At 37.2% G+C, this 26478-nt stretch overlaps 1 protein-coding gene across 3 annotated transcripts; it reads left to right on the plus strand.

The window, feature by feature from the left end:
- The first annotated feature begins 2609 nt into the window (after positions 1-2609).
- Positions 2610-16038, plus strand: LOC117630978 (vacuolar protein sorting-associated protein 41 homolog). Of its 3 annotated transcripts, none has more exons than XM_034363867.1 (19): positions 2610-2981; positions 5180-5449; positions 5536-5715; positions 7303-7569; positions 8681-8816; positions 8906-8996; positions 9946-10048; positions 10898-11001; positions 11110-11203; positions 11323-11478; positions 11564-11626; positions 11775-11840; positions 12208-12408; positions 13514-13591; positions 13670-13789; positions 13922-14002; positions 14115-14200; positions 15064-15145; positions 15230-16038. In XM_034363867.1, exons 1-19 carry the CDS (start codon positions 2721-2723, stop codon positions 15641-15643), a joined length of 2853 nt encoding a protein of 950 aa, XP_034219758.1. In that variant the 5' UTR covers positions 2610-2720; the 3' UTR covers positions 15644-16038. The 3 variants fall into 3 exon arrangements, 2 of the variants coding, with proteins under 2 accessions (XP_034219758.1, XP_034219759.1); XM_034363868.1 differs by having other exon boundaries at positions 8684-8816; XR_004586281.1 differs by lacking the exon at positions 14115-14200 and having other exon boundaries at positions 13922-14051; positions 15230-15346.
- Positions 16039-26478: the final 10440 nt, after the last annotated feature.

The following is a 26478-nucleotide window of genomic DNA, read 5'->3' on the forward strand; positions in this document are numbered from 1 at the left end:
AAGTTATAGTTGTTGATTTTATCTATGGATTTTGAAAATAAACATTCAAGTAAAGGGAATTAAATTTTACTAGTGAGGAAAAAAAATAATTCTACAAGCAGAAAATTTAAAAGGATTTTTTATTTTTTGTTTGTAGTTGCATGGTTCTTCACTTTATAGCTATACTTTCTTCGTTGGTCTAATACCTTGCCCTGGTTTGTTGTATATGGGTGCCCTTGCGTTATTGCACGGCTTTCTTTGTTTGTAATTGTTTGGGGGATCCCCCTTTTGTTGGCTCTTTTAACCGTTGGTTTTGCTCCATGTAGCTTTGGTTTTCTGAAATGATTTCATTAAAAATATATTTATTTATTTTGGAATATCCTCTTCAGATTTTGATTTTCTTTTGCTTATTAGGTTTTGGGGGCATTTTAGTCTATTTACGTGAGTTTTTGACTATTTTTGAACTTTTTTATCAAAACGGACATTTATGAAAGTATATGGTAAATGTGGGCTATTTTTGATAAAAACTCATAGTAATTGGACTTACCTTTATGTTTCCCTCTTTTCGGCCGACGCAGCTGACGGAATGAACTTTTGGTCCTTCTTCTTTTGAGTGCGAGGCGGGCCACCACCAAGCCACGAATTTGGGTTTGAATGGAATGTGAGTAGATGAATGTGTCGCGCTTCTAACTTCTCAAATGATTGATTTGCCAAGCAAGGAACCTCCTCTTGGCCTAGGTTCTTTCATTTCCTCGGGCTTGATGATGGTTAGGCTTCGTACGGATGTTTTTGTGATTTTTAAGTTTTCAAAGTAAAAATAATGCAATTAAACTAAATGTGCGTTTAAACGTAAAGACAAGAATTAACGTGCGATAAAATAAATTAAAGCGATAAATAAAGCAAGAACGAGATAAAAGCAATAAGAACGATAAACTAAAATAAACTTGAAATTAAACTTAATAAAAGTGCGATGACAATGAAAGGTAAAGCAATTGAAATAAACTTGAATTTGAATGACAAGAAAATATAAATTGAACAAGAATTTGAACTTACACTAAGGAAAGGAAGAACTTGCCACACTAGCTGCTTGAAAAGTAAAATCCTAAGGGTAGGAAAAGAAAAATGCAAGATAAAAGATAGGTTTGTCTGTCTGATGTTGTGTCTATTTTCTTCATTTGGTGAGGTTTATATAGGTCATTTGTCAGCCTATGGGCTGGCCATTGAATGGCCAAAGGTCAACTCTTTTAAAAATTCTTTCCTTCCAAGGCCCCCCTAAATCCATGGGATTGCATTGATTGAAATATTCTGATATGCTTGATTCTTCCTTGCTTTGGAACATTCGGAGTTATTATCAAATTCCTTGATTTCTTTCCTTGTGAGGCCTCCGTCACATGCCCATAATCCTTCCTGAAATCCTAGGGTCAAATAAGTGGCTTGGACTTGGTCCTCCGAGCTCTCTTAAGGGCCAACCATTTTATTACATATAATAAAATTCTCATATTTCAATTGCCCAAAATCCTTCAATCCAGCCACATCAAAAACCCCCGACCTCATATTTGTATTTATTTGCTTGTATATATATATATATGTATAAATATATATGTAAAATAGGGCAAGGAAGTTTCAATTTAAAGAGCCCAATTGCATTTTTGCAAGAAGCCTAAAGACTCTAGCCCAAAAATCCCACAGCTCCAGTTGCGCAAAAAACCTCAAGGCCCAACCTGCGGCAACTTGGTTTTTAACCCTACCGCAACTTGGGTTCCATCTGAGTCGCAACTTGGCTTTCATCCCGGTCGCAACTAAACTCTTCAAGTCTCAGTCGCCATTGATTCTCCAGCCAACAAAACCCAGCCTAATCTTCCGACCAAGCTCGAATGTAGCCGGCCTTCTTCTCCAGCCTTGCTTCAAAACAAAGCCCAGCATCAATCGAGCCTCTAGTTCCAGTCGAGTGTGCTATACTCGACTGCCTTCGATTACATCTCGGCCGCTTCAGCCCGTCAACCATAACTCCTAGAAATCCGACCACATATTCCAGCAACTCCAAATCTTGGTCGTAGCTTTGTCAATCCACATCCTCGTCGCAACTTTGCCAATCCAAATCCCGCTGCAAATTCACAACTCCAATTTGGCCACATAGAATTTCCTTCCAGCTCTAAACTTGGCCGTTTGCGTTGTCAAAAAGCGCCCGAGTTGGGTGACTTTGCACCATCCCCAAACACTTTCCTTATCTTTTGTTACGGTAAATGAATGGAAGTGCACTTATAAAGTTAATTTGTTTTTAAATTCAATTATGTCGTTTATGATAATTTTATTTAAGAATAAATTTAAAATGTTTATGATAATTTTATTTAAGAATAAAATTTAAAATATAAATGCATTAAAGGTTAGGTTAACTTATGAAAAGTTGGGTTTATTCCCTTGATTATTGATTCTTCGCAAAATGACCACAAAAAGTCAGCAAGTGACAGGTCAAAAACTAACACAACGACCCCAACCCAAGTGAAAAGTCACATTCTATACACGTGGCGCTCATGCTGCATTCGTCACTCTTCTTGTCGCTTTGTAAATAACTCACCAACCGTCGTTAAATAGGAAAGACCCCAAATTATAAAAAAAAATTAAAACACAAAGAAAGCACAAACCAAACAGATCTCTCCCTCAACTCTCAACTCTGAAACTCAAATCATTCTTCTCTCTGAGACGACGAACATCCACGAGAAGAGCTGACGAGGTATATAACAATGGCTCCGATTCCGCCAGATAACGGCGTAGAAGGAGACGATGAGAGAGAGGAAGAGGGCGAAGAAGAAGAAGAGGAAGAAGAGGAAGAGGAAGAGGAGGAGGAGGAGGAGGAGCCGAGGCTAAAGTACCAGCGAATGGGAGGCAGCATTCCTACGCTGTTGACGAGCGATGTGGCTACGTGTATCGCCGTCGCGGAACGAATGATCGCGCTCGGAACTCACGGGGGCACCGTTCATATTCTCGATTTTCTCGGGAATCAGGTGAGGGACTGAGCTTGGCTTGAATTCAGTTTTTTATCTTCTGAATTAGTCGTTGGTGAAATCATAGCATTGAAGGTTATGTTAGTGTCATTCGTGGGATTTGAGTTTGTTTTGGATCAAAATGGAGCTGGCTGGATCTGGTTTTTCTTGATAATTTTAAATTTTTTGCGGGTTTATTGGAAAATTGGGTTTAAGAGCTTGAACCCAGTGGAGTTTAGTTCAGGGATGGTCTACGGGGGTTTTCAATTGCTCAAATGGAAACAAAAAAGAGAAAAGGAAAGCCCTTTTAGTATAATTTCATTTTATTAATTATGTGCAGTATTGTAAAGTGGTTTATTTTGATTTTGCTGTACTTTTATTGCCTGCCCAATCAAACTACGGAAAAAAATTTCTTAATCAAGTGTTTTTGTGCCAATTCAATTTTCAGCTCTGTTGAACTTACACTCCTGGTGAAATCATAGCATTGAAGGTTATGTTAGTGTCATTCGTGGGATTTGAGTTTGTTTTGGATCAAAATGGAGCTGGCTGGATCTGGTTTTTCTTGATAATTTTAAATTTTTTGCGGGTTTATTGGAAAATTGGGTTTAAGAGCTTGAACCCAGTGGAGTTTAGTTCAGGGATGGTCTACGGGGGTTTTCAATTGCTCAAATGGAAACAAAAAAGAGAAAAGGAAAGCCCTTTTAGTATAATTTCATTTTATTAATTATGTGCAGTATTGTAAAGTGGTTTATTTTGATTTTGCTGTACTTTTATTGCCTGCCCAATCAAACTACGGAAATTTTTTTCTTAATCAAGTGTTTTTGTGCCAATTCAATTTTCAGCTCTGTTGAACTTACACTCCTGGTGAAATCATAGCATTGAAGGTTATGTTAGTGTCATTCGTGGGAGTTGAGTTTGTTTTGGATCAAAATGGAGCTGGCTGGATCTGGTTTTTCTTGATAATTTTAAATTTTTTGCGGGTTTATTGGAAAATTGGGTTTAAGAGCTTGAACCCAGTGGAGTTTAGTTCAGGGATGGTCTACGGGGGTTTTCAATTGCTCAAATGGAAACAAAAAAGAGAAAAGGAAAGCCCTTTTAGTATAATTTCATTTTATTAATTATGTGCAGTATTGTAAAGTGGTTTATTTTGATTTTGCTGTACTTTTATTGCCTGCCCAATCAAACTACGGAAAAAAATTTCTTAATCAAGTGTTTTTGTGCCAATTCAATTTTCAGCTCTGTTGAACTTACACTCCTTGTATGATGATTGAATTCCACTTCTCCTAAAACCTTAAAATCAAAAGCCTTTATTTTTTGATTGGGCAATTACCTCTGCGTTAGGCTAGAGATGCAACCTTTAACCTCGACAAGCAATGTAGGTTGTTTGTGATATTAGTAGGTGGTTTACCGATATGATTTCTTTGCTATATTTGTAGTTAATTTTGAAATTTGCATTTCATATAGGCTGCTGCCATTAGTAAATCCTTTACTTATCTGGTTGTTATCTGTTGCATTATCACGTTTGTTAATTCTTTTAGACATAGATAGAGTCCATGCGACAATATAGGCATACAATAAGTGTAAGGCTAGTATGCTTACGAATTACGTTTATATACAATAGATGAGACGTGTTCCTTGGAGATGTTTGAATTTGCTCTAAGTTAAAGGCCCTTGTCGCGCAGCAAGTGCTGCAATCAACACCATGATTTTAGAGAATATATAAATGTCCACTGAAAACAGAATTAATTGCGCATGAGTTTTCATGTTCATATGTGTGACAGTATAATTGGTACCACTTTAAATCAATTAATAGTCTTTTTTTTTGCTTCCTAAGAAAAGAGTAGTAGTCTAGTACTCTACTACAATATGCTTATTGTTTGGTTATGTGGTTTACAGAAAAATTAAATTAAATAAGCATTTCTGTTGTCTGCCTTCTAAGCTTTACTGCTATCAAATTTCTTCTGGCAATACATTCAATTTAAAAATAGTGGGTCTGTCCACTTTCTTTATTTGATTTATCGGAGTGCGGGCGTTTATGTTGGGGGTGGGGTTGGTTAAAATTTTAACTCCCTTTTGACATATTTTTATTAATTCATTAACTTGTAGGATCAGTGACCTTTTTTTTCCGTCTCATATCATTTAAGGTTGAAAGATTATTGCATTTGGCCCCGGATTTATCATTGAAGACAATATCATGTACTTGATTGGCTTCGTTGCAGGTTAAGGAATTCCCTGCTCATACTGCTGCAGTGAATGATCTTAGCTTTGACATAGAAGGTGAATATATAGGAAGCTGTTCAGACGATGGGTCTGTTGTAATAAACAGCCTTTTCACTGATGAGAAAATGAGGTTTGAGTATCATCGCCCAATGAAGGCTATTGCTTTGGATCCAGATTATGCAAAAAAATCTTCTAGGAGATTTGCAGCTGGTGGTTTAGCTGGTCATTTATATTATAATACAAAAAGATGGCTGGGCTTTAGAGATCAGGTTTGTACTAAGCTAATATTATTGCATGTCAAAAAGAATTTTCCCAGTATGCTTTCTAATTTCTTAAAGCAAATATGTCTTTCTAGGTTTTGCATTCTGGTGAAGGTCCTATACATGCAGTGAAGTGGAGAACAAGTCTCATTGCTTGGGCTAATGATGCAGGTGTGAAAGTATATGATACTGCAAATGATCAGCGTATAACATTCATTGAAAGACCACGAGGAAGCCCACGACCTGAACTTTTGCTCCCTCACCTAGTTTGGCAGGTTAGTGAAAGAGTTAATGCTCACAGTATTTGCAGGCACATGTAGTAAATAGGTGGACCACGCTTTAATAATTTTTGACGTGGTGTATGGGAGTGAACTTACATAAAGAGTGTACTTGGAGCTTTGAGTCTTAGAGTTGTATGATTCGCAGAATGAAATAAGGGTTGAAACTTGAAAGATTAAGGGCCTGCTGGTAGCGCTTTCTGAGGAAGTTCTTTTGCTCAGTTGCTCTTCAGCTGGAAGCAATTTTGTTAGAAGCACATGAATTCTTTTATTAAAGGCCAAGTGCTTCTTGTAAATGTGCTTGGAAGCTGTCAGGTGCTGCTCCATAAAGAACTAAGCTGTGCTTCTATACCCAGAAGCAGTTCTAATATTTTTGTGAATTGCTACCAGAAGTGCTTTTAATTATTTGGGAGCGCTTTATCATTTGTAAAAGCATTTCCAAAGAGGTCCTAAATTTAAAGCGTAGAAGGGACTTTATAGAAGATTGCTGGAATTCAGGAGCAGCAGGTAATTTTGGGATTATAAATGCTGTTTCAAGGGGCAGTGGAGGGATAAAGGTAGTAGCAAACTTTGCTGTTTTAGGATTTTAATTGGGGAAGGAACGGAGAAACGATTGGGAGGAATTGGAATCTCAAATATCATAGGTATCTAATAGTTCTTTAACAGCTGAAGTAAAACCTAAGAAAAGCCAGTCAAACCTCTCACAACTCTTTAAAAAAAAAAAAAATTTAGACTTGGTGTAACTACATATAGGAAATTGTCAAATTTGGACACTGTTTTTTCTTGGCGCAAATAAAGCAGTGGATCATTTGTTGCTTCATTGTCGAGGGGCTTTGTCTTTACAGCCGTGGCTGCTCAAACAAGTTTATATTGGTCTATTTTGGTGTCATGTAATGCACTGTTATGTGAGAACTTTAAATCTTTTTGGGGAAGGAGAATGGGCGTAGCTCGGGGGAGATGTGCTATGATGAAATTTTTTTGGGTTATATGGTTTGAAAGGAATAGGAGGGTTTTTGAGAATGTGCCTGGTGAGGTGGTGGAGTGCTTACAGGACAGTTCGACTTTGGGCTTCTTTTTGGGCATGGTTTGCTTTGGAGTATAGAGACCTGTCATTTTCTGTTGTTTTATCATAGGGAAAGCAGCTACTTTGTAGTGTTTTTTTGGGGCATTGCTCTGGTCTTTGTTGTATATGGTAGAGTTGTTGGTTGCAGGTTTCACTTGTAATCGTTTTTAGGAGTGGACTCCTTGTTCACTATTCTTGTACTTTTGTTCCTTTTTCAATTAAAGTTTTGTCTTCCATAAAGAACTAATATAATGAAAGTTTCTGCACGGGAAAAATGTGAAATTCCATTTCTACACCTGCACATTATAACGCTATGATTTTACAATTAATGACTCTAAAAGCTGATTTAACCTTAGAATATTAAGCACGTCATCCTCATAACTATATAAGATTAATTTTTCAATATGAAAAATGGCAGCCAAACCTTCTGTCCTAGTTTGCATCTCTTTTTCTTAGTCCCTTAAATAAAGTAGTTATGGTGTTGTTTTCATGGGTTTCTCACTGCCCTTCATCACATTCAGGACGACACATTGTTGGTCATCGGCTGGGGAACATCAATCAAAATAACATCGATAAAAACAAATCAGTCTAGAGCAGCCAATGGGACAGTTAAGCATGTCTCGATGTCAATGTCTAATTTGAACCAGGTGGATATTGTGGCATCCTTTCAGACCAGCTATTTCATTTCTGGGATTGCTCCTTTTGGTGACTCTTTGGTCGTTCTAGCCTATATCCCTGGTGAAGAAGACGGGGAGAAGGAATTTAGTAGCTCTGTTCCATCACGGCAGGTATTTTATTTCCCCTCGTGCTGTATGATATACATCTTGTTACTCCGTATTTTTATTTTATTTCCCCTCCGTTTGTTTTTCATTTTTATTTTTTATTTTTTATATATATATATATTTTTATACCCACTCATTCACATTTATACAATTTATCACATTTACGAGCCAGCCAACGGGTTGGACTGGATTAGACGCTTTGCTATGTCTGCATTTTTGGAACCTATTGTTTAAGATCAAACTTTGTTTAATTTCTTGGTGGAAATTCCTTTTTGTTTATTTATGGGTTTTAACTTATTTTCTTGATATCCCCTTTTCACCTTATTTAGCTTCCATAATTTTTTGCTGACTTATTTGTGTGTGTTTTTGGTGCTTATAATAAAGGGCTTTTTAGATCTAGGTATCTGGTAGATATTTTTTATTAGCTTATCCAATGACTTTTAAACTTTTAAATTAAACAGAAAAGTCAAACACTATCATAGGTTAAATAAAAGAACAAAAAATTACAAACTTACCATTTTTTTAAAACAACTTTAAAATACCATACTTCCATTATACATGTCCATTTTTCAAGAAAATTATATTTATGGAAAGCTTTTGTTGCGATCTGTCAACCACAATCCATTACTACACAATTATGTTAGCAAAAACTGAATTACCGTACACGTCTCACAGATACGTTATCTTAATGCTACTTTTTCTTTGATCATGATAATGTTTGTACATCACAGATGTTATCACATGTAATTCACTCCTTCACATCATGTTAATGCCTAATCTTACTAATACATTTTCATTATGCAATTAATTCATTTTCACATCAGGATAACGTGTTCCTACCAATACATTGTCATTTATGTTGGTGCTTTAAGTTTTTTGTGTGCTTATTGGAAAGTTGAGTTTATGGGCTTGAACCAAGTGGCATTTAGTACAGGGATGGTCCGTGGGGTTTTCAATTGGAAACAGAAGAGAGAAAAAGAAAGCCCTTTTAGTATAATTCATTTTACTAATTATATGCAGTATTATGAAGTGGTTTCTTTTGATTTTGCTGTACTTTTATTGTCTGCCCAATCAAAAGAAAACCCTGTTATTGTTTCTAATTATAATTTATTTGAAGCAGGGAAATGCACAGAGACCAGAAGTACGTATTGTAACATGGAATAATGATGAGCTTTCAACAGATGCTTTACCTGTACATGGCTTTGAGCATTACAAAGCAAAGGACTATTCCCTTGCTCACGCTCCTTTCTCAGGTTAACATACTTTAATTTTTAAGTTCATGGTGTAAGAATAGCAGGATAATTACATTATATAGCTGTAAAACCCTTTAGTTTGAATTTAGGTAGCAGCTATGCTGGTGGTCAGTGGGCTGAAGGTGATGAACCACTGTACTATATTGTATCCCCAAAGGATGTAGTCATTGCAAAACCCAGGTCAGTGCTGTATTTTTTTATTTGTGCTTGTCTGTAGAGTAAATTATGTATGAAGATTTGAATTACATACAGTAAATAGTCTCCATCTACTCTCAAGATCCATAGTGATCAATTGTTCTCTGTGTCATAAGTAAATTTTTGGTGCTTGTGACCTGGAATGATGTCGTATTACTGTCTCATCTATATAAAAGTTATGGTTTAAGAACATATTTAGTACAAAAAAGGAAGGTATCTGCCTTTTTTTTTTTTTTTTTTTTTTTCAATCTCAGGAATACGCCGGGACTGAAAACTAAAAAATAAAATGAAGGAGCTACACAGAGCATCATTTAAGCCAAAACAATATAGCAGCCAACCCCTTAAACTACCAAACTGAAGCCATCATGTAAAAGTTATTCTTGAGTTAAACTATTCAAAGAAATCAGAAACTCACCTCTTTTTTAGCCCAATAGTCTGCTGAAAGAATTAACTTCCCTATAGATAAGAGAAAATTTAACCTTCATCTTAGACAAAAAGAATTGGAGTTCCGGCCAGAAACACCAAAGTTTCCAGCAGAGATAAAGAATCAGATACTATTATGAAAAGACCAATCCCTAAAATCTGAGGAAACTGAAGCCCATAAGGATTGAGTTAAATCTAAACTCTTGTTCTTCGAGATTTACTATTTTATATTTTGTACATCCATCCTGGAATTGTTGCCTTCTTATGTTGACACCTGACTCAAGGATGATTCAGGGGATGAGCTTAGTTGGGTGATTAATTAGCGTTGTAAATCTTTACCATACTTGTATAGTGATAGTGTTAATTTGTCTTTAAGATTAATTGAATAAGAAGTTGAGGGGGTACTGAAGTGGAGGAGTACATTTCGAGTTTTATGCAACTGTAGAATATTTATAAAGTTAAGCGGGATCTCATTAACTTGATCAAGACATGAATGCATATATTCTTTCAGGGATGCTGAAGATCATATTGCTTGGCTTCTTCAACATGGTTGGCATGAAAAAGCTTTGGCTGCTGTTGAAGCAGGCCAGGGACGGAGTGAACTTCTTGATGAGGTATGAATTCGTTCATTCTCATATCACAGTATAGAAAAGATGAAAATGTGTCTATGTTGTGTGCTTATGCATTCTAGCAGCTCTTTTCTTCCTCAAGTTACACATTTTTCACCCTTCTGGCTAACATCGTGCGGTATCATTGTTTATTAGATTTAGGTACACTTAAATCAGTTGGGTCATATGAATATAGATCATTTAATTTCTTGTACACTTTGGTTTTATGAGTTTTTTCTTTTTTATGCTAGGAGGCTTTATGAGATTATGAACCATTGGCAAAATCATTATAATCATCCCTGTGTGAAATATATCTTAATGCTTGAAAGTTTGACAGTATGGCCTTCACAAGGATTATATTGCCCTTTTGATCAGAAAAAAGGACTATTTTGCCTCTAAATTTTATGAAATGCAAGATGTTCATTGAATAATTAGAAACTAATCTTCACTTCTACAACTCCAGATATTAAAAGAATATTTGTATGTTCTCTTAGAGAAAGTTTCGTTCACATTTTATTTTTTATTTATTGGGTGGGCTAAATACAGAATAAATATAACCAAAGAAACATGGAAAGACTTTCTAAGATTTATGTGCCTTGCGTGCACATAATGACAAAAGTAATATAGTGAACAAAGTTTTTGGAGCGGCTTGAAGCACCATGGCTTATATTTTATTGCTTTTCTCTCTTCCCTTGTAAAATTTTTGGATGTTGCTGTGGTGCATGCGTTAACTTTATTTACGTAGTGTTATTCTGTAATTGATGAACTTATTGCACTTGTACTTCCACTGTTAAAATCCATGTAATTTAGTTGATTTAATTGCACAGTTTGTTCAATTTTTTCTCCTATCTGTAGGTTGGTTCAAGATACCTTGATCATTTGATTGTGGAAAGAAAATATGCTGAAGCCGCATCTTTGTGTCCCAAATTGTTGAGAGGATCTGCTTCAGCATGGGAAAGGTACTAATTACCATTCTTTATAACCCGTTTTTTACAATGTTCCCAGTAAATAATTGGCTAGTGTCATTCAATTCTTCAAAATAACTGGCAGTGGCCTATGCTTCACAGATGGGTTTTCCACTTTGCGCATCTGCGTCAGCTTCCAGTATTAGTCCCATATATACCAACAGAAAACCCAAGACTGCGTGATACTGCTTATGAGGTTTGTGTGGACAATTTTCCATTACCTCTGAACTGCTAAAGTTGTGTCACACTTTTGCCAACTGCAGAATCATATGTTATCTTGTTTTTCTCTGTCTCTCTCTCATTTGGTGCCGTTAGGTTGCTCTAGTAGCGCTGGCTACAAATCCATCTTTTCATACGGAGCTCTTGTCAACTGTTAAATCTTGGCCACCGGTGATTTATTCTTCATTGCCTGTTATCTCAGCTATAGAACCTCAGCTGAATACATCGTCCATGACAGATGCTCTTAAGGAGGTCAGTCAGATATTATTGATACGGAATATGAATTTTGAATATTATGATAATTTTGATTTTGTTAGACACCCCTTTTCTTTTTCAGGCTCTAGCAGAGTTGTACGTGATTGATGGGCAATATGAAAAAGCATTTTCACTATATGCTGATGTAAGTGTTATTGATGCATATTTATGCTGTTTATTCACAAAGCACTTCTACAATTAGAATCTGTTACAGAGTCTTAACATCTTCGTAGGATTTTTGTGAAAGTCGATATCTAATTGTTAAATTTATTTTATTCTTTTTCTATTTCCAGCTTTTGAAGCCAGACATATTTTCCTTCATCGAAAAGCACAATTTATATGATTCCATTCGGGAAAAGGTATGGTGAATAAGATCACAACTTATATATTGTAAGTTGGAACTTATTGTTCCTGTATTTACTGTTATAGTTGTTTGTTATCAACAGAAGAAATTTGTGTTTAAAAAATTTATCTGGGTTTTCTTGCTTTGATTTTCCAAATGTTTATGGTTTTTCCATTGATTTTCTAAATGTTTATGGTTTTTGCATTACAAAAAATTCGGTCCTGGTATCAATAGCAACATAATAATTTTCTATCTAACACAGAAAACTTGCAATGTAGATAACTCATCAAGAGATGAATTATCAACTTTATCACTGTTAATTTTCTATCGTGTTGGCTCATGCTAATTTCTATTGTGGTTGATTGTCGCTTGTGCACTTTTAGGTTGTCCAACTGATGATGCTAGATTGCAAGCAGGCAGTTCCTTTATTGATTCAAAACAAGGATTTAATTACTCCATCTGAAGTGGTCAAGCAACTTTTGAATGCAAGTGACAAGTGTGATTCCAGATATTTCTTGCATGCATATTTGCATTCACTATTTGAAGCAAACCCTCATGCTGGAAAGGATTTTCATGATGTGCAGGTATTGTGGAAGCTGAAATAATTTATTTGTTCATGTGATTATACTGGTTTCTGTATGTGTGATGAAGCTACTTAAATAGTTATTGCCTTAACTCCATTGACGGTTTCTGTGTGATATACTTGAGTTGTTCTAGATATAAGTTGTTACGTCTGTTAAATATTCTATATATCTTATTAAGACGAGGACAAAATTGAGTTCAGGGTAGACAAATGAAATACTTGCACTCGCACATTTGTAATCAACTGGGTCTCTGGGATCTTTTGGAAACTCTTGCAGCCTCCTGGATATTGTATTAAAATTCTCTTTCTAAGTTTACTAGATTCATAAATGCATGATACATGCCTTTTCATTTCCCTCTCTTTTGGTTGAAGAAAAAGAGTGCTTTCTCATGCAATTTGAACACTTGGGATTTGTGATAAACAAGATTATGCAGGGGTTTACATGGAATAGCAGATGCAGCTTTTCTTGTTTTCAGATATCTTGTGCTTTTCTACCTTCTTTTTGGTACTCCATGGTACTATGAGTTTTATGAATTGATTTCATACATTTTCCTGCCTTTTCTTTCACATCTTCTTCAGACGCCTATTACATGCACTTCCTACAATGGCGGCCCTCCACCTCGTTATGCGTAAACTGATCACTAACTCACCTAAATCCTAATGCGTCTAAAATGTGGTTATTATATCTTCAATCACTTGTGGTTGGATCTGACCTGCCATTATGTTGTCCTCACCAAGTTCTTCAACAAACAACTGGGTTTGCTGTTTAGGAGTAGATCTTTATATTACTGTCTTGCTTTCATGGTTTCGATATGGAATGAATGAAACTGAAGTTGCAGATCTTTGTTATTGCTTAAAAAAATGTATTAGGTACTATATAGTTTGCAATAGTGGTTTGTTTTCAAGAGGCTTCCTTAAGATATCTATTTCAATTATTACATGCCTTGCTTAGAATGTATTGTATGAGGTTGTACTCTTTTCCTTCTTGTGCAATAGCTTGTGTTAGGTTATCACAATAGTTCGTGCTGTTTGGTGAAATTTAATCTATGTGTTTGCTTTTATGCACATTGTTTAACACTTGTGCTGTCGTTTGTTTACTGTGGTAGGTAGAGCTTTATGCAGACTACGATTCAAAGATGCTACTTCCTTTTCTTCGTAGTAGTCAACATTACAAACTTGAGAAGGTTTGAACTGTTGATAAATGATCAATTAGGATAAACTTATTGTTTTTCAATGAATTGATTTTTTAATATACTTCACAGGCATATGAAATTTGTATCGGAAGAGGTCTTTTAAGGGAGCAAGTCTTCATTCTTGGAAGAATGGGAAATGCGAAACAAGCCCTTTCTGTAATCATAAATAATCTTGGGGATATTGAAGAGGTACCTAATGTCCTCTTAATGTGGAAGAGGATTTTCTTTCAACAGATTGCTTCAGTTATTCCTTTGGGGTTATTTTTATTTCTTTACTGTGAAGTATGGGGTGATAACGATGAATGTTATGGCTGTGTACAGGCTATGGAGTTTGTAAATATGCAACATGATGATGAACTTTGGGAAGAATTAATTCAGCAGTGTCTTCATAAACCTGAAATGGTATTTCTTCTCCCTATGGTCTGCAGATCTAGTGTTTATCTACATCGTGGTAATTGAATATATCTACTTGTTCTCTTCAAGTTCCTCTAAAATTTCGTCCACTAATTGACAGGTAGGCGTGCTATTGGAGCACACAGTTGGAAATCTAGATCCTCTATATATAGTGAATATGGTTCCTAATGGGTTGGAGATTCCTAGGTCAGTTTGATCAGAATATTGTGGTGTTCGTTTTAATGCTACTTTCTTATATTCCTATTTCTATCAATTAATAGAATTCTTTGTTTCCCTATAATTCCTAGCATGTATGACTGGTGGCATTTTAAGAATGAAACTTACAGGATTCTTCATAATGTTTGTTGACATCCGTTCTGGTGGTAAAATCTTGTGCCTCGCATGCATAATCATAGCATTAATTATGTTACATTTTTTCCCTGTTAGAAGTCCTGACCTGTTTTTTACGCATGCTCTCCCTCATTTGTATATGGAAGAAAGAGTAGCTTCATTAGATTAGATAAATAAATACAGACACACAGACGAGATCCTTTTCTTGTCTTTAGATTGCTTGACTTTCAATGTCCTTCATATATGTATATCACAGGTCCAAGAACTACTGTGTTTTCTTTTTATATGGTAGCGAAAGTCAAACGATACATTTTAAAAAGTTGTTCAGCTTGTGCCATGACAAGGAGAATCCATATCGGATAGACATAAATAAAGATGTTTGGTGCAACCGTGCAACTGTACATACACATATGCATGCATTATGCATGTATTAAACATGCATCCATATGCCCACACACCCACACACGTATTGCACATATGGAAGCAAGTTTCAACATTTATCTTTGTGTTATACATCCTAGTGTATAAGAAGCTTATATGGGTATGTATATGCATATTTTCATATGTGCTTATGTACACACATCTGTGTTGTATATATGCTGGAATTTGCTATACTCTAACATAACATAACCTGGATATTTGTCAGTGATGAATACGAAGGTTCTGGAGTAGTCTTTATAAAAGTATTTGTATTGACCTTGTGCAATTTTCGGTTTCAGGCTTAGGGATCGCCTAGTGAAAATCATCACCAATTACAGGACTGAAACATCTCTAAGACATGGATGCAATGATATCCTTAAGGTACTCCTGTCTTCCAATTAAGTTTGTTAGATTTGAATAGAGTGCGGTGTAAAAATTCTGAGACTGGGTGTAATTGGGAAACAGGCTGATATTGTCAACCTCTTGGTCAAATACTACAAAGAGGCAATACATGGAATTTACTTGAGCAATGAAGAAGATGAGGCACGGACGAAAAGGAATGATAGCAGGGCTTCTCAGGTGATTGAGAAATCACCAGGTGTGAGAAGAATGGAGGTTAAATCAAAACCTCGGGGTGGTGCAAGGTGTTGCATGTGTTTCGATCCCTTTTCTATACAAAGCCTTAATGTCATCGTTTTCTTTTGTTGTCATGCTTATCACATGACTTGTCTTATGGATTCCACCTATACTAGTGGAATAAAAGGGAGTGGGGCCACTTCCAGTGAGAGTGTTGTGGAAGAAGATGATGATGATACCCAATCGGGTGACTCTCGTATGCGTTGTATCTTATGTACTACTGCTGCTAGTCGAGTTAAGTGACGCGTGCGCTTGATGGTGCTTTCAATATTGCATGCTCATTATTCATTTTTTTTTTTTCGGGTTCTAAGTTTTTGTGTGCGCATGCAAGTGTGCGGCTTCTATTTATCGTTTCTCTTGTTGCGCTTGTGGTGTCAATTCTTGTATCATAGTTATACATATTTATTGTGTAAAGCGGCTTTTATTCTTTGGTGAGTTATGAGGATTGTTGCCATCAGGCCTAGTTTCTTCAGTGCACATTGCAGATTTGTTGGAGTTGATATGTACCTGCGTTGCTGTAGTAGTAGAGGGGGTTTTGAGTGGAGTCAGACGAACAGTAAATTTCAGTATTTTCTTTGTTGTCATAATTGATTGAATTTTCACTCCTCCTTAGAACAATTCAGTGAGTTTTCTCATCTTGTTGAAATTTGTTTATTTTAATGTTCTATTTTATATGGATCGATCAGAGCTTACTGATAGAACGCAAAGCCAAGTGGATATTGGTATTTTAAAAGGATGCTTATTATAATTAAAAAAATTAGCTCAAATATAATTTTTGTTTTTTTTTGGCCAAAGTTAGGAAAGTGTTCGAGTCTAAGATCACTCATCTTCAAGTCAAGGTCTTTTCAACTGGGATAGATTTCGTTGGCAACTCAAATACAATAGAATAGAATCCATCTGTTTTTGACCGATTTAAACATAGATATGTCATTATAAATGACACATTTTTTTGGAATAAATAAATATCACACGACTTATGTTTGCTTATCTACTGGTTGTTTACTGCATGACGATTAGGTTATTTCCAACACTCGATGCCGTCCATATTTGATACTGCAGAATTGCAAATCAGTCCCTTAGTTCTATTTGAAAATTCTAATCCTCATGTTCCATAAGCTTGAAAACTCTACCTGATAAGAAACGTAAAACCAAAGCAAATGTCATGATGGGCATCATTCACCGAAATTAGATGATCGTCAAAATTTGAACTTGAACAAATTAGTAACCAAAAGAGAACATAAGAGCGATTCCAGCAATGAGCACAAACCAGGGCAGGAGGGGGCCCAAGCCCCAAAACACGCTTCCAACGGGCTTTTTTTGCCCGGGCAGCTTGTGGGTCCCACGAAATCAGGCGGGCCCGAAGGCAGAACGAGCTCGAGGGCGAGCTGACGTTAGCATGCAGGTTTAAATTTTTTTACCGTTGGTGCATGAATGGTAAAAAAAAATAATTAAATTCCGTGCGCTAACGCCAGGCTTGCATTAGCCCTTCCTTTCATCCAACGGCTAGAAGCCACGTGGCAACCTCTGGAGGCTCCGATCGATTTTTCTCCTCCAATCCAATAGCTGCCATTTTTTTTTTGCAATAAATTTTTGAAAAAATATTTAAAAAATATCAAAAAATCTAGGAATAAATATTGACACGTAGGAACTCAAAATCTTATTCGAAAATATTTCTCCAAAGTAATTGTTGGGAGACTTTGGAAAAGGCCAAAGGAGAGAGAAATTTTTTTTAAAAAAAGCCAAAATTGACAAAAATGCCCTTATTTATTTTTTGGATTTCCTAAGGAATCCTTTACATTTGCATGTCTTTAATTTGAAAGTTGAGAGGTTTTTGTCTTTTTTGAAAAAGCTTTGGCTTTTTCCAAAAGTGAAAGTTTTTGTGTGGCTAAAATCTAAATTTACTTTAATTAATTGTTTGGGTTTAAAAATAAAAAATAAAACAAAAAGTGGATAGTATTTGCCATTTGCCATGGCAGTGGGTGGAAACACACCTTACTTTTTGCAAGGGCAGATACTAGTATCTGCCCTTGCCATTTGCCATGGCAAATGGGTGGAAGTACTCTGAGAAATTTATAAAGTCATCCTACTTGTAAAATGATAACACATGCGTATTCCATTTAGTTATAAGGTTATCCATGTACACATCGTGTTTTTCGATTCATTCTTAATGCGGGAAACTCTCACCTTGTCACAAATGTCTCACATACGTTAATATATGTACAAAAAAATAATACACGAACTCTTAGAGCATCTCCAACCGACCAGTTAAATGACAGGTGGCATGGCAAACGGTAACAACTGAAGCTGCTTGGAGATCCAACCAAGTTGTCATTGCTGACATGAAGCCTAGAGCAAAGACGTCAAAATTGATGCCAACATACCAAGGCGTTATTTCCTTGTTTTGAATATTTTATTTCCTTTGGCCCCACTTAGCTTTAATTACTATTACTGTTTGTTGTCTTTGATTGGTGCCATTAGATTTTTTTTTATTCTTTTGGCCCCACTATTTATTGTTTTTAAAACCTATTGAAAAATATTAGTATTTTTTAACATTTCGGGTGGAGTATAATGTTATACAACATGTCAAATAGCCACATCATCCATCAAATTCAAATTAGCTGTTTTGTATTTGACATCTCTATTGGAGATGCTCTTAAGTATCTTTTTCTTAGTCGATTTTGTAGGAACAAGTTATATTCACTTTAATATCACATGGAATAGGTTTTGGCATCTCTCCCAGCCTTCAAATTAATGTAGGATTTCACTGCTCGGTTAGAGCAATTTTATCTTTTAATTTTTGTCATTTCATATCCACATGGCAATTTGACATATCGGTTATGCTCTTAGAATATATACAAGAAAGGTGACCCATATACGAGTTAGACTTAAATACACATTAGTCTTGTAGGGTCTTTTTCGTTCCAACAACTGCAAATAGGCATGGGCTGTTGTAAAGAGTAAATGGATGAAGTTTCCTTTGTGCCTAAGTTCGAGAATCAGGTCCCAAGAGTGCTTTGAAAAGTTCGTTGAGCTTTAGGAAGCACTTTGGTTTCTTTCACCAACAAGACATACAACTGTTTACATATCAGTATTATGGCTTGGCCTAAGCAGCTTGTGGCATGGGAGCTAAGTCTCCATGAGTTTACCAATAGAAAAAAAAGAGATAGCTTGGATTTCTTATGGGAAACAGAGGTTCATGGCAAGGGGAGAGGGAAATATGAGAAGATTTGATGAGGGAAGAGAGGGAGAGGTGGGGATAAAAGGATGGGTGGCTTGAGAAGATTTTCCAGCAGCTTGATGAATGCTTGGTCATGCTCTGGATGGTTTTCCGGAAGAGAAAAGAAGAAGATGAGAGAACAGGCTTGAAATTGAAGGTTCCAGCAGTGAGTGAGAATGCTTGCTCTATTTGGATGTGTTGTTCTGTTGGGTAGGAGATGCCTCCTTTTATAGGCGCTGGAAGCTCCTTCTTTCTAGAAAACCTAGCTAGTTCTCCCCAATTTTGCCAAGTCTTCTCCTGCATTTCCCTTTACTTCCTTTGATTCAACCTTTTTGGTGAAAATCCTTTAATCCAGGCACATTGGGATGAGCATTTTGGGGTTCCAAGGTTTTCCTGCAACTGACATCTGCAGTACCTTCCATCCTTGGCAACGCTCTCCCCTCACTTTCCATCCCTGGCAACGCTCTCCCCCCATTTCCTTTCTTATTTTCTAGCACGAGCTGGTTGAGGAAAGAAATGGGTAAGGGTGCTGGTCTGAAGGTTGTTTTACTTCTAGCAGCCCGCACACATGAGTTTCCTTTGGTTTTAACGATGGCTTGTCTTGGATTTGGCTCTAGTAATGTGCTAGAGGTTTTCTTGGGATATTTTCAAGATGCTGGGCCATTTCCTAAGGTCATGGGCCTCCTTTTCTCTCTCATGCTTACCCATATGTTTGGGATTAAGAAATGGGCTTGGATTTTGGTGCTCCCAAGCAGCCCAAAACTTCCACTCCTTGAATCATCAATGGGCCTCGTGAACACTCGTAACCATCCATATCACAACCAGCCTAGCAAGCCCAAGTATTCTCGTGGCTTGGGCCTACTTAAGCATGTAGCGTGGCTTGGTGGCAAAATAAAGGTTTTCCGCTTGGCGTTGCGTGTTATTTTGCTTATGCTCGAGCTTTGCTATATTGTAATGGGCTATGGCCTGGCCAAATGGCACTCGATGGGATAATAAGCATTGGTTCATAGAGCCAGTATATTTTACGGACTTTTTACGACCTTCTGCATGGCGGGTTGCATATTTTCTTGGCGTTGCATGTGGACCATAACTTGTGCACGCGTACACGACAAACTCTTGCATACCCTAGTAAGGCTTCTTCCCCAGTTAAGTGTTGTGCTAGGCTAGAAATATATTTGGGCCCAACCTTGAATTTTTTGAGCCTCAACAAGTCTTATTTATGGACATATGACGGGGCCATAAAACATAAGGGCACAAAATTACAACTATTATGTAGGGAAGGGTTGTACTCATGAGTTAGCCAACGAATATAATTTAAAACTCAACCTTGTTTTTGATAGATAAAAACTAGCAATATTGATATTTACTTAAAAGAATACTGTTTTGGCCAACTGGGTCTAGCCCAGGGAAAGGCTTTAACTTGCATACCAATGGTCTTAGAGCATCCACAATGGACTCCCTAAATCACATCCTTAGACAAATTTTAGGGAGGAATTGGAAAAATATAACTCCAACCATGCTCTCTATCCACGTCCTAAAATATGGAGACTTATAAGAGCTCCTAAATTTGAGAAGAAAGAAAAGACTCATAGTGACTCCCTATAATTTAATGCTTATTTATTGTATGAGTATTTTAAACCTTTAATTAATGCTTACCATTTTTTATATTTTTTTTTGTAGAGATTGACCAATTAAAAAAGAGTTATAACATTTATGACTTCCTAAATTAGAGAGTATGATTGGAGTTAAAAGTTTTTAAAGAGCTCATAAAATAAATTTTATATATTTTTAGCTAAGTTTTAACTAAAAAATAGATAGCATGATTGTAGATGCTCTTACTCCTAGGTTCGAACCCTTATGGCACATTTGGAGTGTGTGAAACCCTCTTCCTCTGATAGTTTAAACCATCGCTTATATTTAAAAATAAAAAAATAAAAACTGTTTTGCATAGAAAAAATAAATCAAATTAAGAATCTAAAACACATTCAATTAACAGTACACATATTTGTTTGATTTAAAATTCAACATGAAAGTAACTAGGAACCTTTTTTTTTTATTTTCTTCACAATGATGTACAACCCAAATTTTTTGTTTTGTTCTTGTGTTTTCTTAAGGGTTAATTTCAGTTTGGTACCCTGAAGTTGTACCCTTAAGGCATGTTTGTTCACACACTTTCAATTTTAACAATGCAGTAGCCCGATATTGAAAATTTGTTGCAATATGGTTCTGTCGTTAAATTGACTGTTAAAAAATCTGTTAAGTGCTAACGTGGCGCATGTGGGACAAACTTTTTGTTTAATTGAAATAAAATATTATTAAAAACCATAATTAAATTTAATAAATAATTATTCAGTATTAAAAAACAAAAAAAAGCCAACGAAAAAAATAACTTCATTGCACTCTCACTTTCTCTGGGCAAAAATATGTCGCTCAAACTCCATTGCCACTATCTAGCTCCCCCACCACGTCCAAATCCACCATTCTTTCTCTTTCTCACTCTCTCTCATTCACTAAGCCAACTGCCCAAATCCTCCCTCTCGCGACACTGCCGAACTCCTCCACCATGCCCAGATCTGTTATGGCCATTACCCAAATCCACCATTCTGTCTTACACTGAGTTTGAAGCGGCTTTGGAAACAGATCGGGAGGGCTAGCCACCTCTAGCTAGCCACTGCCATGCTCCTCACTCTCCTCGATGACCACCGCTGAACCATAAATCGGCCCCACTCTCACGGCCTTAGACTCGTGTCACATACCTCAGTTTTTCCAACAGAGAGAGATAAAGTGATAGAGCGATAGTTTTTTTTTTTTGGGGCTAACATCAAAAGACTCCTTGCAGGTTTGGGGTCATTCTCAATATGGGCCCCTGGGTTTCAATTTCATCATTTTACACTCCCATAATTTTTAAATTTGACCAATTTAAACCTTCTGCTAAGTTGACTGTTTGATCAGACATTAAATGCAGACATGTCTATTGTGGAACTCACCCATTAACCAACCAGTCCCTAAACAAATTTATATAAAATGATAAAATAACATTTTTTTTTAAAAAAAAACCCAGCCCTACCTGCCCAACAAACCTAGCGCCCCTGTTCACCCCTCTCGCCCCACTCCAACCCCCAGCCGCTAACCCTTTTTTTGTCCCTCTCTCTCTAGCGTTGGTTGGCTACACCGACGCTCTTCTCCTTTTCCACAAACCCGAAGATGATCTTCCTCACGCTCTCGAGATCAAAAAGCCTCTCGCCGTCATAGGTGAATGATAGCACCAGGAGGTTGTCGACGGTCACATGCTCCAATATAGCCGAGATCTGCTTTTCCAGCTCGATCTTGCACTCGCTTGAGGCCTTGAGGAAGGTCGCAGATCTGAGAAGGCAGCATATGAAGTTTATCAGCAGCATTTCTTTCTCGGATGACAAGAGAGAAACGATCGCTTCCAGAAGCTTGAGTTGCCGGATTTAGAGATCAGAGTCGTCCGAAACAGCCAAGTTCGCATCGGTACCAGAGTGGTCTTAGACGAGATCTCAGAGCCATTTCTCGGTGTACTTTATGATCGCTCTAGCTGCGATTAACGATTTCGCTCCGCACAGCTTTATGTAGAACTGTAAGTAATGAGCTGATTTGCATAAGTATAAGCCTAAAACTATAATAGTGAATGCACTTAGTCTCTTAGAATGGCAGGTGTAAGGCTCCAAAATCTAAGGCTCATTTAAGCCACGTGTAGAGATCTTAGAATAGCTGAATGAATGGCTGAGATACAATATGATGCTTGTGTGTATCCAGCTAAGGAAAACTGTCATGTAGTACACGCTGTGTGTGTTCATGTCAACATAAGAAAAATATACTTTCTCTCTCTGGATTCTCAACGAGAGAGAAACAGAGCATTTCTTCAATCTGCATTTTTTTTTCATTTCTTCTATTCTTCTCATTTCGTCTTGAGCATTTCATAACCCAGCAAGAATACAAAAACACTAACATGGTATCAGAGCCTAGTTCGTTCTATTGAGTCTGGGCATTCTAAATCTGTGCAATAGAGCTATATCAGAGCTCAATCGAAGTTCTCTGAAATTGCTGAAGTTCGTTGAAACCCAAAAATCAGCTTGTTCGTGGCTTACCTGAGATCAGAGATGGCTGGATCTGGAAGTTCAAAAGTAAGAACTTCGATCTTCTCCGGTGAGAACTATGAGTTCTGGAGAATCAAGATGGTAACCATATTCAAGTCATATGGGTTGCGGAATCTGGTTGAAAAGGGAATTCCAATCCCTGATTCGAAGAAGAAGAAGACAACTGAGGAAGCTTCAGAAGATGACGATGATGGAAAAATGGCAGACATTTTCATGAAGGATGCGAAGGCTCTGGGCATCATTCAAAATGCTATTTCTGACGAAATCTTCCCCCGTATTGCTAATGCTGACTCTGCTAAGATGGCATGGGAGCTGCTGTATGGAGAATATCACGGCGGTGACCATGTGAGATCGGTAAAACTCCAAAACCTCATACGTGAATTTGAATACACTAGAATGCGTGACAATGAATCCTTATATGTTTATCTTACTCGGTTGAATGAGATGATTAACTAGATGAAAACCTTTGGTGAGATTCTCTCTAATGAGAGGCTTGTCTAAAAGGTTCTGATCAGTCTGAGTAAGGTTCATGATCCTATACGTCTGGTGATTGAGAATACAAAAAGTCTAGAAACTATAGAACTGCAGGAGGTTATTGCAATATTGAAGAGTCAAGAACAACGTTTTGAGCTGCATAATGTTGATACAGCTGAGAAGGCATTTGCCTCATTCTCTATAAGTCCAAAAGACCAGAACAAGGGTGGCACTCAGTCTGGTTCGTCTAAATTCCAAAAGAATTGGAATCCTAAAGGCAAGCCATGGGAATCAGAGTCCAAGTTTCAACAAACTAGCTCTGCACAGGGTTCATCACCATTAGTGAATCAAGAAGGGGCAAAACCACAGTGCAAAGTGTGTTCTAAGTTCCATTTTGGTGAATGCAGGCATAAAGGAAAGCCTAAGTGTTACAATTGTGACAGATTTGGACATTGGGCTAGAGAATGCACTGCAAGTAAGAATGTGCAGAAGGCTAATTGTGCAAACCAAGTGGAAGTGACAGGAAATCTATTTTATGCCAATAGTATCATCTCTGGAGCAAGTGCTAATGGTGAATGGTATATAGACAGTGGTTACAGCAGTCACATGACTGGAGATAAGAAGCTGCTAGTTGATATAAGAACAAACATGATTGGCAAGGTACAAATGCCCACTGGAGAGCTTATGGATATAGCTGGAATGGGAACTCTAGTGATTGACACTAGCAAAGGTAGAAAGCACATCAAAGAAGTGATGTACCATCCTGGATTGAAGGAGAACTTGTTGAGTGTGGGATAGATGGATGAGCACGGTTACTATTTGCTATTTGGGGGCAAAATATGCAGCATCTTTGACAGATCTTCATTAGAAAGTCTTGTCATCAAAGTGGAGATGAAGAGGAATTATCCTTTGGCACTATTACCTAATGATCATATTGCTTTGAATGCAAGTGCATCACACTCTACTTGGACTTGGCACAAAAGCCTAGGCCATCTACATCTAAGGGGGATGAACCAACTTAAAGAAAAGGAAATGGTTCATGGACTTCCATACTTAGAAAAGGTTGATGAAGTCTGTGAAGGGCATCAACTTGGGAAGCAACATAGAGAGTGGTTTCCAAATAATCAAGCATGGAGAGCAAGCAATCCCCTTGAGCTAATTCATGTTGATTTGTGAGGGCCTATGAAAAATGAATCTATAGCTGGTAACAATTACTTCATGCTTCTTATAGATGATTGTACAAGAATGATTTAGGTATACTTTCTCATATACAAGTAAGATGCATTGAACTGTTTTCGAAAGTTCAAGTCCATGGTAGAATTGCAAAGTGGCTTCAAAGTGAAATGTTTGAGAAGTGACAGAGGGGATGAATTCACATCTTGTGAGTTCAACAAGCTGTGTGAAGATGAAGGTATTCAAAGACAACTCTCTATGGCTTACACTCCACAACAAAATGGAGTGGTGGAGAGAAAGAATAGGACTGTGGTTGAAATAGCAAAAGCAATGCTTTATGAGAAAGGATTACCTTACTATTTACGGGCAGAAGATGTACACACAGCTGTCTACATATTGAATAGATGTCCTACAAGAGTACTTGGAGAAGTGACTCCATTTGAAGCATATAGTGGGAGAAAACCGGGGATTGCACACCTTAAAATCTTTGGTTGCTTGTGCTATGTGCATATACCAAGTGAGGTGAGACAGAAACTAGATGCAAAGAGTACTAAGGGGATATTTGTGGGTTATGCAACCTGCGAAAAAGGGTACAGAGTGTATGATCCAGTCACTAAAAAGCTCCTACTCTCAAGAGATGTTGTGTTTGATGAAAATGCAGCTTGGAATTGGAAGGCAATGCCTGAGAATTATGTATTTGTGTCCAGCCATGAAGAGCAATCCAAGGTACCTGAAGCTACATCACCAAAGACACCCCTTAAGAGTCATGATCACATTCAGTCACCAAGAGTACCATCTCCTCATGAACCATCAGGTGGCATAAGTGGCAGCATGAGGAATTCTCAAGCCTTTAATCACACTCCACTAAAATTGAGAAACGTGGATGATGTTCTAGCACAATGCAATCTTTGCATCATGGAACCTGAGAAATTTGATGAAGCTTCCAAAGATGAATCATGGATGAAAGCTATGGAAGATGAACTGTCAATGATTGAGAAAAATGCAACATGGAAGCTAGTGGATAGACCAACTAACAAACCCATAATTGGAGTTAAATGGGTGTTCAAAACCAAGCTAAATCTTGATGGTTCAGTACAGAAGAACAAGGCAAGACTAGTAGCCAAGGGTTATGCTCAGAAACCAGGTGTTGACTATAATGAGACTTTTGCACCAGTGGCTAGACTTGATACAATTCGAACACTAAGAGTTGGAAATTGTATCAGCTGGATGTTAAATCTGCTTTCCTAAATGGTGTGTGAGAAGAAGAGGTTTATGTAGACCAGCCAGATGGTTTTGTGGTCAAGGGGAGTGAAGACAAAGTGTACAAGCTTCATAAAGCTCTGTATGGCTTAAAACAAGCACCAAGGGCATGGTATGGTGAAATTGACACCTATTTTTCTCAACGTGGATTTGCAAAGAGTCAAAGTGAGGCTACTCTTTATCCCAAAACCAGAGGAGAAGCAGAAATCCTAATCGTGTCTATATATGTGGATGATATTGTGTATACAGGGAATAGTCAACCAATGTTGGAGGAGTTCAAGAGAGATATGATGGTAAAGTATGAAATGACAGACTTAGGGCTCCTACATTACTTTCTAGGAATGGGAGTTATCCAAACTCACACAAGTATTTTTATTCATCAAAGAAAGTATGCTGCATCTTTGTTGAATAAATTTGGCTTGAGTGACTGTAAACCTGTTTCTATACCTTTAATTACAACTGAAAAGCAAGCAAAGATGATGGTAGTGGTCCAACAAATGAAGAACAGTATAGGAAGATCGTGGAAAGTCTGTTGTATCTCAAAGCCACAAGACCTGATGTGATGTATGCTGCTAGCCTACTTGCAAGGTTTATGCATTGCCCTACTAATAAGCACTATGGAACTGTAAAAAGAGTTCTCATGTATGTCAAAGGAACACTTGACTACAGTTTGGAGTATGTGAAAGGAAGAAATGCAGTCTTAATTGGTTACTGTGATAGTGACTGGGGTGGCTCAGTTGATGACGGCAGAAGCACCTTAGGATATGCCTTTTCTTTTGGCAGTGGAGTCTTTGCTTGGGCCTCAGTTAAACAAAACTGTGTTGCTCTCTCTA

Source organism: Prunus dulcis, chromosome 6, assembly GCF_902201215.1.
Source record: "Prunus dulcis chromosome 6, ALMONDv2, whole genome shotgun sequence".
NCBI lineage: Eukaryota > Viridiplantae > Streptophyta > Magnoliopsida > Rosales > Rosaceae > Prunus > Prunus dulcis.

Coding starts and splice junctions, on each gene's coding strand:
- LOC117630978 (XM_034363867.1), top strand. CDS start 2,721: ATGGCTCCGATTCCGCCAGATAACGGCGTAGAAGGAGACGATGAGAGA. Junction 14,201..15,063: donor AATGGGTTGGAGATTCCTAG/GTCAGTTTGATC, acceptor TTTCGGTTTCAG/GCTTAGGGATCGCCTAGTGA. Junction 15,146..15,229: donor GATGCAATGATATCCTTAAG/GTACTCCTGTCT, acceptor ATTGGGAAACAG/GCTGATATTGTCAACCTCTT.